The following is a 16,036-nucleotide window of genomic DNA, read 5'->3' on the forward strand; positions in this document are numbered from 1 at the left end:
ATCTATAATTTTGAGAAATGATTGAATATATGAAATTTATTGATTAATGAAAACAGAAATGAACATAAAATTGAAGCATTTTGTCTCCAACCAATGTCAGCCTCCCCAACGAGCCAAGACATCTCAAATACTTAATATAATAACAATGTAAATCTTTCACCTGAACCTGAGTTCTTTCACTTCAGATACTAATCAGAGTCTTTGAGGAACTGTCTCAATATTTCTCAAGATTAATCCTATATTGTCTTGTATTCAATAATCAGAGGATACGCCATACTTGTCAGTTCCTTTAAGGATATCATAGAGTTTTATATGGTTGTAATGGTGCAGCCAAGAGTTTCAACAAGAAGTTTCTCCTCACCTCATTCCTCTGTGTATTCTCCACGGTTTCCTCATAGCTATTTGTGGATCATCACAGAGCACACACCTCCCTGACACAATAGAAAAAAGGATTTGAACATCAAGTGATTTTCTTAATTTCATTTTTAACTGCGAGCACAAACTGCTTTTTTTTTCAATGTTCCATTTGCTTCTGTGTTCTCAGAGAAATTAACAGTTTCTGTGGCTTCTTTAGGAGAGACCATATCTAAGTGGGGATGCATAGAATTGATGATATCTACTGTCCAAGTGAGTTTGGAGCTGATCATCAAATGATGAATTATTTTTAGCTCCATCAACTCTAGGAAACTACATCCAAGAGGTGCAGAGGAATAGAAATGTTACTCACACCAATACATCATGGATCACTGAAATGCATTAGTGGATTATGGATCAATGAAATCATTAAGCTAAGGCTCAATCAAAAATACCAAAAACATTTAAAATAGTTTGCAATACATAAATATAAGTTATTTTATCAGTCCTAACACTATTATAGATATTGACTTGACCATACTGAATAACAGCAATTCTGACTACTAGAAATGCTTAAAGTAAAATTTTATTCATTTCTGATAAAGGCTAATATTTTAGACCTTGGGGTGGGCTGTATTTTTCAAGGTTAAATTCTTTTTAAAAAAACTTAGATGCATCTTTAAAAAAAAATAATTTCTTTAAGGGTATTAACTGCCCTCCCATCATACAAACTCCACCTTCTACTTGTCATATTTGAACATGTGATTGTAATTAGAAAGTAAATTCCTTTAAGGCCAAGATCAAGTCTTATTGATCTTTGTGTCCCCCAAGGGCATCTAACACAATGCTTGGATAGGGTAAATGTCAAATGTATTGAATAAATACATGAAATGGATAACAGCAAAGCTTCATGATATTTCAGGGATATCAGTGATAATCCAAACCATGCCTGTAAAAGATTTCCCTCTAGGACATTACAGGATTTGCTTAGCAACCTACAGTGAGGGGGAAGACATGATATCATTACTGGGGCAGAATTCGATTAGCTTTCATGGCCATTGCCGCACATACTAATTTTGCAGTTCAATAAAACTACAGATGTTTTAGAGATTAAACTGCTGTCTGCTCAGACCCTACCCCTGCCTTAAACATTATACTTGTTAAGTCAATTTTTAAAAGCCATTTAACCTTTTAAATTTATCCCTGTTAAACTTCATTGTATTTCTTTCAGCTCTTTGTTCTAGATTGCCAATATATGTATAATCTTGAATCTGTCATCTAAAATGTTAGCTAGATCTTCCACCTTTTTTCTCCTCTCACACCCCCTAAGACCTATATTGCTAAATGGGGTGAAATTTAGCTTTATTAAACCTTCGTTTTCACAAGCCTTGGGTCTGGGTCTGTGAGGAGGCATTCTTAATTGTTCATATGCTTAGGAAGAGGACAGGAAGATTTTTTCACATGGAAATCTTATCTATCGTATAGCTTTTTGTTGATAATGAGAACTGGTAGAGAATGCTCAACTTTAGGAAGTCAAAAGCCAGCAAGAGACCACTGAGGCATGTTTAACAAAATCAGAATAGAAAAAAACACATCTACATGTATAACTATAATTCCCTGTTGTAACTCAAAAGATTTCTTGAATAAAATGAAAATTACAGTATAGCATATGCGTACTGTAAAGAATTAATTGTTATTTGAGGTTTTTATGCCTCTGCGAGCACTGGCCTGGGGCTCCGCAAACCAAACGGTGCTCCACCCACTGGTTGTAGCCCTTGCCCAGGGCTCTGGCACCTCACATCATCACCACTCGCCTACAGCTACATGGGCCTGGCAAAATTATAATGATTGGAAGCCTAGTGAGGGCAGCCATGTGACTGTCAGAGCGGCCATCCCATTGGCTGGGTCTGTGTGGGGTGTTTCTAGGTTTGGGGGAGGAGAATTGGGCATTCTAGGTGGAAGCTGGAAAGCGACAAGCGTTCTGCAGTGGTATTTTTTCAGGTATTATAATTTCCCTTTCCCCATTTTATTTCCTTTCCCTTGATCCCACTGATCCTGTTTGTGTTTTTTTTTTTTTAAGTTCGTTCTTGTTAAAATAAATCTTGTTCTGTTTTGAGGGAGGCTGCCGGTCTCCTTCCTTGCCCCAATATTGCCGCGAGCCGCTTAGCTAGCACTCCCCAATTAAAAATTGGTCCCCACAGTACATAATGGGTATATTGGTAAAACACTGGTACAATATTTAGCACTTTTAGGAAAGGTACTGATTGTTCCTCCAGCTATTATGCCAGTTCTTCATTTCTTTCAGGAACATTTTATAATTAAATCTATACAAGTATTGAGTGTGCTTCAGTAGTTAGATTTTCAAACACTGTAGTTATTTTGAATGGAATTTCCTTTCTATTGTCTCAGACTTTGCTATTATTATATAGGAATGTTGTTGAAATTTATCACTTTATTTTATAGTTTGCAACTTTGCAGAAATTATTGTCTCCATTTCTTTGCTGATTCCCTAAGATTTTCTAAGTAAATCATGTCATCAATAGGAATTATTTTATCTCTTTTGTTTATCTTTATGTGTTTATTTCTCTTGTCACTGCTATTGTTAGCATTTCTAGAACTTTAACCAATAATAGGTGAGAGAGGGCATATCCTTGTATTATTACTCCTTTATTTATTAGGGAAACTTCTATTGTATCCCTCCTATGCCTGTGTTTTGAAGAATCTGGGGTATGAATAGTACTGTATTTTGTTAAAGGTTTCTGTTGAGATAGATGTTGGATGTTTGTGTTTTTAATTTATTTTTATCATTTATTTTCCCAATATTGAACCACTCTTGCATTCAGGGTATAAATCAAATTGGGTAATAATACCTTTTTGGATAAATTGCTAAAGTCTTAGGTTTTTATTTAAAATTTTTGAATAGATATTCATCAGTGACATTGGTCTAGAGTTCTCTTTTATTCTCACATTGCTAATAAACATTTATTAAGTGCCTACTCTGTGGCATATAAAAAGAAAGTCAATGGTCCCTGCCATTAAGGAAGGGATATTCCTGGATGGGAAAAGAACAACTCTTAAAGTCAAATTATATGAGAGAGAGAGACAGAGACAGATACAGAGAGAGACAGAGAGAGAGAGAGACAGAGACAGAGAGAGAAAGAGAGAAACGGGTCTGTAAACCAACTGACATCATGGGATTTGTAGTTCAGAGGCACAAGAATTGTCCTCAGTCCTTTAGGTGATGATATTGTTTCAATCTTTGAGCCAAAAGGCAAAATTTAAACACTCGTGACTATCTAGTAACAAACATAGTAACATACTCTGCTTACTAATTTACCTAACATTTCCTGAATCCTCACTTTTATTTCAAGCATAAAGAGGCCAGATAAATATAAATTTAAATTCATGCTAGAGGGTCAAACCTCTAGCTAAATGATAGGAATTTTCTAAGTAGGGACTCTTAGCTAATGTGATTATATTCCTTATTTTTTATTTTTTGTGATTATATTCTTAGATTTTCATCTGATATAAACTCCCTATCATAGGAGGAGGGGCTGAGGGAACCTGAGTGTTCATTATATCGCACCCATGTACAAAACATACAAAAAAATTGAGCTATTTGTTGTAATCTGGTGTAGCTAATCAGTTCTCCAAAGATAATGGGGAATAGGGAGAAGAGGATAACAAATACCCAAGCACAAGAAACCTATCTATACCTTCCATAGCAACACACACATCTGTTGGTGTGTGTATATATCACCATTATTGATTTATATACATTAGAACAATGCAGGCTGGCATTTCTCCTTGCTTACAAATATCTTGATTTAGTTCTTAGGAAGAATGAGTCATCTTTGGACTTACAAAAATGTAGCAATTATTTGCAGAGGATGTTCCCTTCAAATGATTGTCTTATAAGGATAAAAGGGCATCTCTGAAAATATCCTTCAAGTCTTAGAGCAGAGAAAGACAGTTATAAGCCATGCCCTCACCTGACTGTCTTAGAAGAAAAATAAACAACTTAAAAGGCTTTGGAAATACATGCTATACATATTTTGAGTATGAGGCTCATGGCTCATGAGATGAGTGAGATGTTAAATTTAAGGGGATAGAAAAAAAACCCACCCCCTTTATAAATACTCTCCAAGAGTATGTAATAAAGAAATGGAAGAAAACTGGGAATAGTCAAGACATATATCTCAAATTTAGGAAGAAGCACTGAGAGCTTAAAGAGGAAGGTATCCCAAACAGGATGGGAAGCTCTCGGGAATGAAGGTCTAATAACAAAGAGAAACAATTCTAATAAGAAGACAAAGAGGGAATTATTTAAAGCAACCTACATGGATATACGTGGAACTCTGCAACAGATGCAAAAATTTACATATGCAAGATGAAAACAGAATGGTAACTGATGATGTGTGTAAAAGCATGATGTGCATTTTCCAGTAAGGATAGTAATAGGAGAGCTAAGATTCAGGATGAGCAGAGGCTGTAAAGGCAAATTATTTTCAGTCAGAAGTTTTTCTCTGCCCCCCCCCAAGTATATTAGGAAAAAAGAAGAGGATCAAAGAAAGTATGGTTGCTTAGGGGATAGATAAGACTCTGATGCCAATATTCCTTTTATTTTCATCTCTGTTGATCATTACTCAAGTAATCTCTGCTATGCTTTCTTCCTTGATTTCCTTTATTCCCATGAGTTTATCTTTTTAATATACGATGGTAGTCATATCATCGTTTACCAGTTTCTTTTGAATAAAATATACCCTTTGGGAAACATACTGCAATGTCACCAAATTTCAGTGATAACTATGAGTCAAGCAGAAATTGGGTATCTACAGGACCAGCTATCATAGACCTTGCAAGTCTTTTTTTTCTCCAGGCTAAACACCCCAACTTCCTTCAATTGCTTCTCTTATAGTTTGTTTTTTCACTTTGCTAGTGACCATCTTCTAGACATACTTCCACTTGTCAACTTTACCCTCTCTAAAATGTGGTGCCTAGAAGTGAACCCAGTGCTGCAAATGTGATCTGCTTGGGGTGTAGGACAGCAGCCTAATTGTCTCCATGGTTCTGTACATGGCCTCTATTTATACAGCCTAGTACAGCATTACCTTTTTGGCTGCTATGTCACACTGTGGATTTACATTAAATTGTAGGCTTCTAAAACTCCTTTGTTACAGGCACTGTGGGATACCTCTAGCTATATAAAATCCTTTTCCTGTTGTTCAGATCCTTTCATAAAATAGAGGCTACCAACACCACCATTCAAGTCTTATACTTTCAATATCCTTCTCTAGCACATAGTCTTTGATTCAATAACACTGGAATCCTTGTTGTTCCTCAAACTAGCCACTCCAACTCTTGGTTTCAGGAATTTTCACTGGTTGTCTTTAATGTCTGAAATACTTTCCCTCCTCATCATTGCCTCTTGGCTTCCCTGGTTTCTTTCAAGTGTAAGGGCCAAATTTAATATGGGGAGAGTTAATTGGGTGGCTTGCCTTAATATTGGAGTTCAGAAAATAATGAGAGACCTCTAGGTACAAAGTTTCCTCCCTTCCAAACTGCCTTTTAAAATTATTTCTCCCAGACTTATAAGAGAGGAGATTAACAACCTCTTTTCCACAAACAAACTAGGTTTTATTAATGGGAACAAAATTTACAACAAAGGTGAAGTTAATAAAGCCAGGGCCAACGAGAAAGGGAATAGGGGAAGAGAAAATGAATAAGCTCCCTGGCTGTAGCAAACACTGACTCAAACCCCAAACTTGTTTTCAACTCAGCTAGCTCAAAGAGCTGGCCTCGCTTTCACAATACAAATTCACCACCACCCGGAGTTCGTAGTTTCAATGAGAGTCAGCTGTGTAGTCTCTCCCACGTTGGATCCAAAGGTCAACCACCACCCAGCTCCTTTCTCTCCCCCTTTTTTCCTCTCCCACAGGAAGGGGAGGTTCTTAGCCATGCTGAGTCTCCAATTGGTTCAACACACCCCCTGGGCTGTCCCTATTATAATTTGGCCAGGCCCATGTGGGCGTAGGGGAACTACTAGGGGAGGCTTAGATACTTAGTTTGATACTTTGACTCAATAAATGTTCTTTTCTATAATCTCTTCAAGTACATACCCATCTTCTTTTAGGCTTTTTAAGATTATATCTTTTCAGTCTGACCATAATGAAGCAAAGATGTGGTCATGGAAACCCCAAATCACAATTAATTCCTTACACAAGTCTTACCTAAAATCCTACCTTCTACAGTCTTATAACCTAGGAAGTAGTGAGGTAGATGGGTTTGGTAGGGTCATCCTTGGGCATTCACTATCTGTTGTTTCAGAAGTCCAGAGACACATGCCTGGGAACAGAGAACTTACAGTGGGACATGCTGCTTCTATAACCAAGGCAATTTCTGAGCTCCTAACAAATTTCTACTGATAGGAGACTAGAAATATGAGTATGTTGTTGATGTTTTCTTGTTTATCTTTTAAAAACATATTAAAAAGGTTCAATATTTTTTCCCCATATCTTTGGTACATTTTCCTCTTTAGATATGAGAACTGACCCATCAAGGACTTCAAAATGATCAAAACCAGCATGAACTTCAACTTTGTAAATTGTCCTGTCGCCATCATTTTTTTCTTTAATTCTGTTTCCACTTCTGAGACTGTGATGTTGTAAGTTCCAATGTGATATCTTAACCATTCTTGATAAACTTTTTAAAATTAAAATCTTTATAGATATTTTCCATCTTTCTCCTATTTTTTGGACCTCCTAAGGGTTATTTTGCTTAGGTCTCTCACCAAATTTTCTTTAAACTTTTTTTTTCTCCACTGCTTTTTTTTTTTTTTTTTTTTTTTAGTGAGGCAACTGGGGTTAAGTGACTTGCCCAGGGTCACACAGCTAGTTAAGTATTAAGTGTCTGAGGCCGGATTTGAACTCAGGTACTCCTGACTCCAGGGCCACTGCTCCATCCACTGCGCCACCTAGCTGCCCCTCCACTGCTTTTGTTTTGTTTTGTTTTGCGGGGCAATGGGGGTTAAGTGACTTGCCCAGGGTCACACAGCTAGTAAGTGTCAAGTGTCTGAGGCCGGATTTGAACTCAGGTACTCCTGACTCCAGGGCCGGTGCTCTATCCACTGGTAATGTTGATTTTTAAAACTGTGTGTTCCAAATTCTCTTCCTTTCTCCCTATGTCCCCCTTAAGAACTCAAGAAATTCAATATAAGTTATACATGTATAGTCATGCAAAACATAGCAGACAAAAAAGCTTTAGAAAAAAGAACTAACAACAACAGCAACAAAATATATTTCCATATATATTCGGGTATCATCAGTTTTTTCTCTGTAGATGGACTGCATTTTCCATAATTCCTTGAGAGTTGCCTTGGATCACTGCATTGCTGAAAATAACTAAGGCATTCGCAGGAGATCATCTTTACAATATTGCTGTTATTTTGTATACAGTACAATTCACTTTGCATCAGCTCATGTAAGTCTTTCCAGGTTTTTCTGATAACATCCTGCTCATCTTTTTTTTTAAATAGTAAACTACATTTACATAGTATTTTAAATGGAGATTTCCTTGCAAAATAATCATGAGGTTGATTATTGCAACACCAATAATAGCTAACATTTATATAGTACCTTTTACCTGACAAAGGATTTTCTTCACAATAGCCCAGCAAAGTACCATCACCACCACCACCACCACTACCACCACCACCACCACCACCATCATCATCATCATCTTACATTGCTCTTATTGCTGTGTTTCTCTCCATCCTATTTGCTCCCCATGATATTTACTCTATTTTCTATCTTCTTTTAACCTATCCCTCCTGAAAAGTGTTTTGGTTCTGACTGCCCCTCCCCCAATCAGCCCTCCCTTCCTTCACCCCTCCCCCCTTATCTCCTTCCTCTCCCACTTCCCTGCAGGACAAGATATATTACTATACCCACTTGAGTGTGTATGTTATTCCATCTTTGAGCCAGTTCTGATGAGAGTAAAGCTCATTCACTCCCCCACTCCCCCCCACAATCTTCCCCTCCACTCCATTAGCTTTTTCTTGTTTCTTTTATGTGAGATACTTTACTCCATTCCACCTCTCTCTTTCCCTTTCTCCCAATGCAATTCTGTCACCCCTTAATTTTATTTTAAAGATGTCATCACGGGGCAGCTAGGTGACACAGTGGACAAAGCACCCACCCAGGACCCAGGAGAACCAGAGACCAAATCTGTTCTCAGACACAAGTCACTCACCAGCTATGTGACCCTGGGCATGTCACCCCACCCTGACTGCCCCCTCCCAAAATGACAATAAATAAAAAATAAATGCTTTACAGATATCATCCCTTCATAATCAATTCCAACTTGTGCCCTCTGTCTAAATTTATTCCTTTCAGCTGCCCTAATACTGAGAAAGTTCTTGTGAGTTAGAAGTATCATTTTCCCATGTAGGGATGTAAACAGTTTAACCTTTTAACCTTGCTCATGATTTCTTTTTCATGTTTACCTTTTTATGCTTCTCTAGGGTCTTTTATTTGAAAGTCAAATTTTCTATTTAGTTCAGGTATTTTCATCACGAATGCCTGAAAGTACTCTTTTTCGTTGAAGTCCTATTTTTTTCAACTGAAAGATTATACACAGTTTTGCTGGGTAGGTGATTTTTTGTTGTAATCTCAATTCCTTTGCCCTCTGGAATATCATATTCCATGCCCTCCGATCCTTTAAAGTAGAAGCTGCCAGATCTTGTGTTACCCTAAATGTAGCTCCACAGTACTGGAATTGTTTCTTTCTGGCTGCCTGAAATATTTTCTCCTTGACCTGGGAGCTCTGGAATTTGGCTATAATATTCCTGGAAGTTTTCCTTTTGGGATCTCTTTCAGGAAGTGATCAGTGGATTCTTTCAATTTCTATTTTACCTTCTGCTTCTAGAATATTAGGACAATTTCCCCTGACAATCTCTTGGAAGATGATGTCTAAGCCCTTTTTTTTGATCATGGCTTTCAGGTAGTCCAATAATTTTCAAATTATCTCTCCTGGGTATATTTTCCAGGTCAGCTGTTTTTCCAAGGAGATATTTCACATTGCCCTCTATTTTTTAATTTGGGTTTGCTTTATTGTGTTTTGGTTTCTCATAATGTCATTAGCCTCCATTTGTTCAATCCTAATTCTTAGGCAATTGTTTTCTTCAGAGAGCTTTTCCATTTGGCTTTTCAAGCTGTTGACTTTTTTTTCATGACTTTCCTGTATCACTCTCATTTCTCTTTCATTTTTTTCCTCTACCTCTCTTACTTTATCTTTGAAGTCCTTTTTGAGTGCTTCTTATGGCCTGAGACCAATCCATATTTTTCTTGGAAGCGTTGTATGTAGGAGCTTTGATTGTTATCTACTTCAGAAGGTGTATTTTGTTCTTCCTTGTTACCAAAGAAACTTTCTATGGTCCACATCTTTTTCTCTCTGTTCATTTTGCCAGCCTATTTCTTTTTTTTTTTTAATTTTTAAATTTATTTATTTTTTTAGTGAGGCAATTGGGGTTAAGTGACTTGCCCAGGGTCACACAGCTAGTAAGTGTTAAGTGTCTGAGGTTGGATTTGAACTCAGGTCCTCCTGACTCCAGGTCCAGTGCTCTATCCACTGCACCACCTAGCTGCCCCTACCAGCCTATTTCTTTTTTTTTTTTTTGGTGAGGCAATTGGGGTTAAGTGACTTGCCCATGGTCACACAGCTAGTAAGTGTTGAGTGTCTGAGGCCGGATTTGAACTCAGGTCTGCCTGACTCCAGGGCCGGTGCTCTATCCACTGTGCCACCTAGCTGTCCCATTAACTCCTTCTTAAAGTGAGGCCCTGCCTCCAGGATGCACTGCCCCAAGCTTCAGGGGGTCCCAGGTGGTATGATTTAAGGAGAGGCACATTCTGCACTTGCCTGGTATGTGGTCTGGTCCCTAAATAGCTCCAGGCCTACTTGCTCCTTAATCTGGAAACAAAAAATATCTTGAGCTATAGTTATTAGCTCCGTTGAGCCTGTGCCCCTCCCCCACCTAGGCCACCAATCAAGACTGCTTCCTGATTCCCATCACAGGCAAAACAACCAAATTCTACCTTGGTGCCAGCAGATACCCCTGTAATCTCCCCCTGACTATCTGCTAAGCCCTCTCACCAGACCATGAGCTTATTTCCAGAAGAACCTGCCACTGCAGCCTATTCAGAGGCTCCAGGAGGTCTCTTTCTCTGGTGCGGCCTGGGAGTTAATCTTCACACGAAGCAGCGGGGCTGTGCTTTGCTCTCACCTTGGTACAACAGACCCCACCTGCCGACCTTCTAAGCCATCTTTGGCAGGAAAATGATCTCCCGCCATCCTTTTGTAGGCTCTGGTGCTCCAGTAATTGTCTTATGGCATTATTTGGAGGTTTTTTACGTGATCATGTGGGGAGCTCTGAGAAGTTACTGCCTTTCTTCTGCCATCTTGGCTCTGCCCCTTCCTTCTCCACTGATTCTAATACTTTATGAGAAGCATCAGAAGTAGTGATATAACCTTGCATCCTACATTCTTTAAGACTTTAGTAATTAGATTCTAGTAGTGGTGGCAACATGCTTCATGCAGAGTGTGTGGGGTGAGAAGTGTTTTGCTGAGGAGAGCTAATTACTTCCTCATCATTATGGCTTCATTCTCAGTTCTGAGATAACTGCTCTGTCTCTCACTGATCTTCTAGGTCTCCAAGTAAGGTTTACTTTTTCATGAAGGCAGCTTTTGGGTCTCTGCCTTTGTTCCCACCAGTAGCATCTTGGGGTGGTGGTGGTGGTAGGCAGTGTCAGTGACCTAGAGACACACAACTATGGTGGTGGTACAGGGTAGCCTAGCTCATTTGCCTCTTCCCTAGGACCTCCTGTCTTCTTGAACTTGCATTGTCTCTCACTAGCCCTTCACCCCTCCCTTGGGAAGTAAGGGTATTGAGTGTTCAGTCATGGCATTTTAGTTCTTAAAAGGCTCAAGTAGCTATATATTGGTGAATCTCTACTTTCTCCCCAGGTCAGAAATGTTGTACTCCTTTGCAAAGTTAGCAAATAGTACACTTGATACATGGAATTAAACATAACAGGATCAAAATGAAACTAAAACTTAAGAGAATAAGAATAAATAACCCTGAATTCTAGGTAATTATCTCATTCACAGCAAATACATAAAATACATGCAATATACATAGCTTTAAAATATTATTTTTTTATATTGCTCATTGTCAATGATTTAAAAGAAAAAGGTGTTCATTTGATAACCTGTGAACTTTACACATTTTTTTCAATGAATACATCCTGTTCATTCCCAATAACATTGATATCAATAGCAATCGTACCCCCATTAAGGCTGTGGTAAATACATTTTTTTAAAGTGGCAAGATGAGGCAGTGTATTTTTGCCCTTCCTCTTTGGCAGTACAGCTCAATGACTAAATTTTAATGCAAAGCAACACCACCACACAGTAATAAATCCTTATGAAACAAATGTGGCACATTATATTGACCAGTCCCTCCCACTACCATATTCCCAAATAACAAAGCCCTCCATACATAGTTTCAATGACTTATAAAAACAATTTCCCTTATTGATCCTGTTTGAAAATGTCTCTAAAGCTTAAATATCTCACCTCTCTGTCAGAAGTTGAGTAGCATGTTTCACTTTCATTCTTTTAATTTGTGGTTTATAATTGTTGGTCAGAGTTCTAAAGTCTTTCAAAGTTGGTTTCATATTATTATAATTGTATAAATTGCTCCCCCAGTTGTGCTTGCTTTTCTCTCTATCATTTCATAGATGTCTTCCCAGTTTTAGACTATTTCATCATTTCTTATGGCACAATAATATTCCATTACCTTTATAATATGACAATTTTTTAGGCATATGGTAATTTCCAAAATTTGGCTTCTATAATAGAACTCCTATAAATATTTTTGTATACATATATCCTTATCATTTGATTTCTTTGGAGTATAGGCCTAGTAGTGATATAGCTAGGTCAAAAAGAATGCACATTTTATTAACTTTTTTGGGTATAGTTCTAAATTGTCTTCCCGAATGGCTGAACCAATCCATGGCTCTTCCACCAGTTCACTAGTGTTTTCCCACAGTCCCTCCAACATTCATTTTCCTCTTTTGTCAAATTTTCCTATATGATGGATGTGAAGTAGAACCCTAAAGTTCCTTTTATTTGCATTTTTCTAATCATTATGGATTTATAGCATTTTTCATATAACTAGGAATTCTTCCTTTGAAAAGTGCCTGTTCATATGCTATGACCATTTTTCTATTGGAGAATTGCTCTTAGTGTTATATATACTCATTACTCCTTCCTTAGTTACCACCATACCTTCAGTCTTAGGTGGTCTTTGGGACAGTGTGTCTGTATTCACATTAGTCCACCCTAGTTGGTAGCATATGCTGAATATGTAATTATCTAATGCTGCTACCCACCTCTGGCAAGCAGTATTTAACTTGGTAATGATTAGAATGTAAGGCAATTCTTAAACTTCTCAGTGATAGCCTACTTCAAAGCTAAGAACTACATCTTGTTTATAGTCTAATTAAGTCTCACTGTCACTCAGATCTCTGCTGGCAAATGTGACTGGTTTGTGATTACCATCATTTTCTTGTAATAGGTTTTTTCTCATGTCTTCTGGGTTGGACTCTATGTAGGACAAAAAGCTTGTTTGGATCTGTATAGTCCAACTCTGCTGAATTGTGAGGTAGTTGGACAAGTCTTTGAAAACTTGTTCATCCCTCTTTGTTTATCAGTCTCCAAAGGGCTTTGAAGATTTTAATACAACTATGTATTTCCTCCTCATCTGCTGTTGGTCCCTTTTAGTCATCTATGCACAAGTGAGGTCTTTCAGCCATTTAACAATGGCAACATGTTAAGAAATTTGTGATAATACCTGCAAAATCCTAGAAAAATCCTTACTTCTCAAAATTTCTATGGGCATACGCAAGGTAGAAACACTTCTGTCTTCCCTCGATCAACTCTTCCTCCTCAGGACAGAGTAGGTAGATCAGCAACTAGGTACTGTCTCCTAGAGTCAATTAGCTGTTTTTGGATGATCCAATAGTTCATGTAATTTAAAGGGTAAACACAGTGATCTCCCCAGCCATGATTTTGACCTGTCTTTTCAATGCCCTTATAATTGTTCTCAGTTTTATTCTCTGAGCCTATACCTTAAATTAAAAGACACTTATGATCTTCTCATTTAAAAATATCACAAACCTTTTCAAATAACTTATATCCCATCTGATCCATATATTAATCCATAATAATTATACTCAACAAACTGAACAAAGTGGAGTAGACATGTAATATTATACCATTATAAATTCAAGAAGCAATGCTCTACGTGACACTTAGAGAGTAAAAATAAAACATATGCAAATAGCAGCAATGACAGTATTCCATTAATATGAGAGGCATTTAATGTCAATATTGTCATCATTGAATGCAGACTTTCACATATAAATTCAACATAGGAATGTAGCAGTTGGGTGTAATGGGAGGAAACTACACATTGGAGAATTATTAACCAAATATGATATCAAATAAAAGTGAAAAAAAGAAAAGAAGATGAAAGCAAGATAAAAAGACAATTATTTTTTCAGGATGAGCTTTCCCTTGTTTTTAAAATAAAATATTTATTTTTAACCTTTTTTCCTTTTGTAATTTTGAGCTCCAGATTTTCTCCTTTCCACCCCTCCCCCAGCCACTGAGAAGGCAAACAATAGGATATCAATTATACACATCAAATTATGCTAACCATATTAGCCATATCACAAAACAAAGCAAAAGATTAAAAAATGAGAAAATTATACTTCACTTTTCACTCAGAGTTCATCAGTTCTCTCTCTGGAGATGTATAACATTTTCATTATGAATGAGCTTTCACTTTTAATAGTGGTGCCATGCTTCTGGAAGTGTGAGTTAAAATCATTTGGCTAAATACCACCTTCCTGGGTTCAGCATCCTTTCTTCCTAGCCCTGTCCTCTGGGCTGTGATTCTGTTGCTCAATGACCCTGTCCCTGTCATAATGGTCATCTGTTGTCATTGTTATTGTTTTTAAACTTGTTTAGATTGGAAAAAGGGGAAAAGGGAAAACCTGCCTGATGGGCCACCTTGTATACCACATATCTCCTCCATTAATCTGTTTGCCTCATTTTGTGTCCAGATCCAGATTAATTTTTACTTCTCTGCTTTCAGGAAACTATATTATATATCAATATAAACTGTGATTCTTGAGGACCGAAGATAAACCATGCTACCAACCTCCTGTGAGAGAGGTAATGGATTTAAAATGTAAAATATGATTTTAGGGCCATGTTGGGACATGTTCAATGTGGGAATTTGTTTTGCTGGACTATGCACATTCATTATGAAACTTTCCTTTTTTTTCCTTTCCTTCTTTCCCCTATTCTTTCTTCTTTCCTGAAAAAAATCTTCATGAGATGATCGTATTTCCCAATGATTCAATTACAAAACACATGCATAGACACACAAAGATTCATTTTAACCACCTGCGCAAGAGTCCACAAAACATTAAATATAAAAGAATAATGGGGCAGCTAGGTGGCACAATGGATATAGCGCCGGACCTGGATTTAGGAGGACCTGAGTTAAAATTCAGCCTCAGACACTTGACACTTACTAGCTGTGTGACCCTGTGCAAGTCACTTAATAACAAGATATCAACCTGATCAGGACTATTTCTGTCTGAACACTGTAGAAATAAGATGAGAAGAAAGAGAAAACAGTAACAATAATGAGTTGACATTTAAATATTGCTTCAAATTTTACAAAGTACTTTATATACATTACCTCATTTATCTATTAGGTGTACAATCTGAAATAGTTTACATTTTCTCCAACTTTATCTTAAAGTGAAATTGTCTTCTCTGCTTTGTGTTGGCAGTTATTATAATTTACAACAATGGAACAATGATTTCATCAATGCAAGTACTTCTTCCACTGCTATAGATTTTGACCCCATTGGTGCCTTTGCATCCTTTGCATAATTATTTTCCATGTTCTTTTATAGATCATCCATAGGAGGTGAGTTCAATGGATTGTAAACCTTTCCCTAGATTTAAAAATGCTCTGGCTGGATGCTAGTTATCCCTGGTGTTCACTATATAACTGGCCTACCTTCTTTTGCATTTACACATGTCCTTAATAGTGTAATTCATGCCACTTCTTACACATAATGAATAATAGGTGATATTCTGACTTTGCCATGTATCTTTCTATGGTGCTTTGGGTTACCTGACATGTTGATTATTATGAAATCATGGTTTGACATGAGTTATAGGCCTATGGCATCATCAGGATGTTACAAATATGGGGTTATGTTGTAAGATCAATTTGAAATAATTGCAAATGCTGCAGAAATCTCTGATCACCAAATGCAGGCAAGCCTTCTCTCTTCCTCCTCCTTTTCAATTCTGGACTCAGCTCAGTTCAAGTCATCAATAAGCATTTCAGCTTTACAGTATGCCAGCCTCTGTCCTTAGTGTTGGAATATAAATACAAGAAGAAAGGATGACAGTACCTGCCCTAAAGGAACTTAAATTCTAATGGGGGAAGATAACACATAAAAGGAAGTTGGTGGGTGATATGTGGGAAGAGAAGAGTTAAATTGAAGGAGTGCAGGATGGAGAGAAATGA

At 37.4% G+C, this 16,036-nt stretch overlaps 1 protein-coding gene across 1 annotated transcript in view; it reads right to left on the reverse strand.

Annotated features, from left to right (window-relative positions):
* Positions 1 to 363: 363 nt before the first annotated feature.
* IL7 (interleukin 7) overlaps positions 364 to 16,036 on the reverse strand; it is a 65,852-nt gene continuing 50,179 nt past the window's right edge. The window contains exon 7 of the mRNA XM_043976027.1: positions 364 to 431. Coding sequence (XP_043831962.1) covers positions 399 to 431 — 33 coding nt within the window. The 3' untranslated portion in view covers positions 364 to 398. The remainder of the gene's footprint in view (positions 432 to 16,036) is intronic.

Source organism: Dromiciops gliroides, chromosome 1 (genome assembly GCF_019393635.1).
Source record: "Dromiciops gliroides isolate mDroGli1 chromosome 1, mDroGli1.pri, whole genome shotgun sequence".
In the NCBI taxonomy this organism is placed as follows: Eukaryota; Metazoa; Chordata; class Mammalia; order Microbiotheria; family Microbiotheriidae; genus Dromiciops; species Dromiciops gliroides.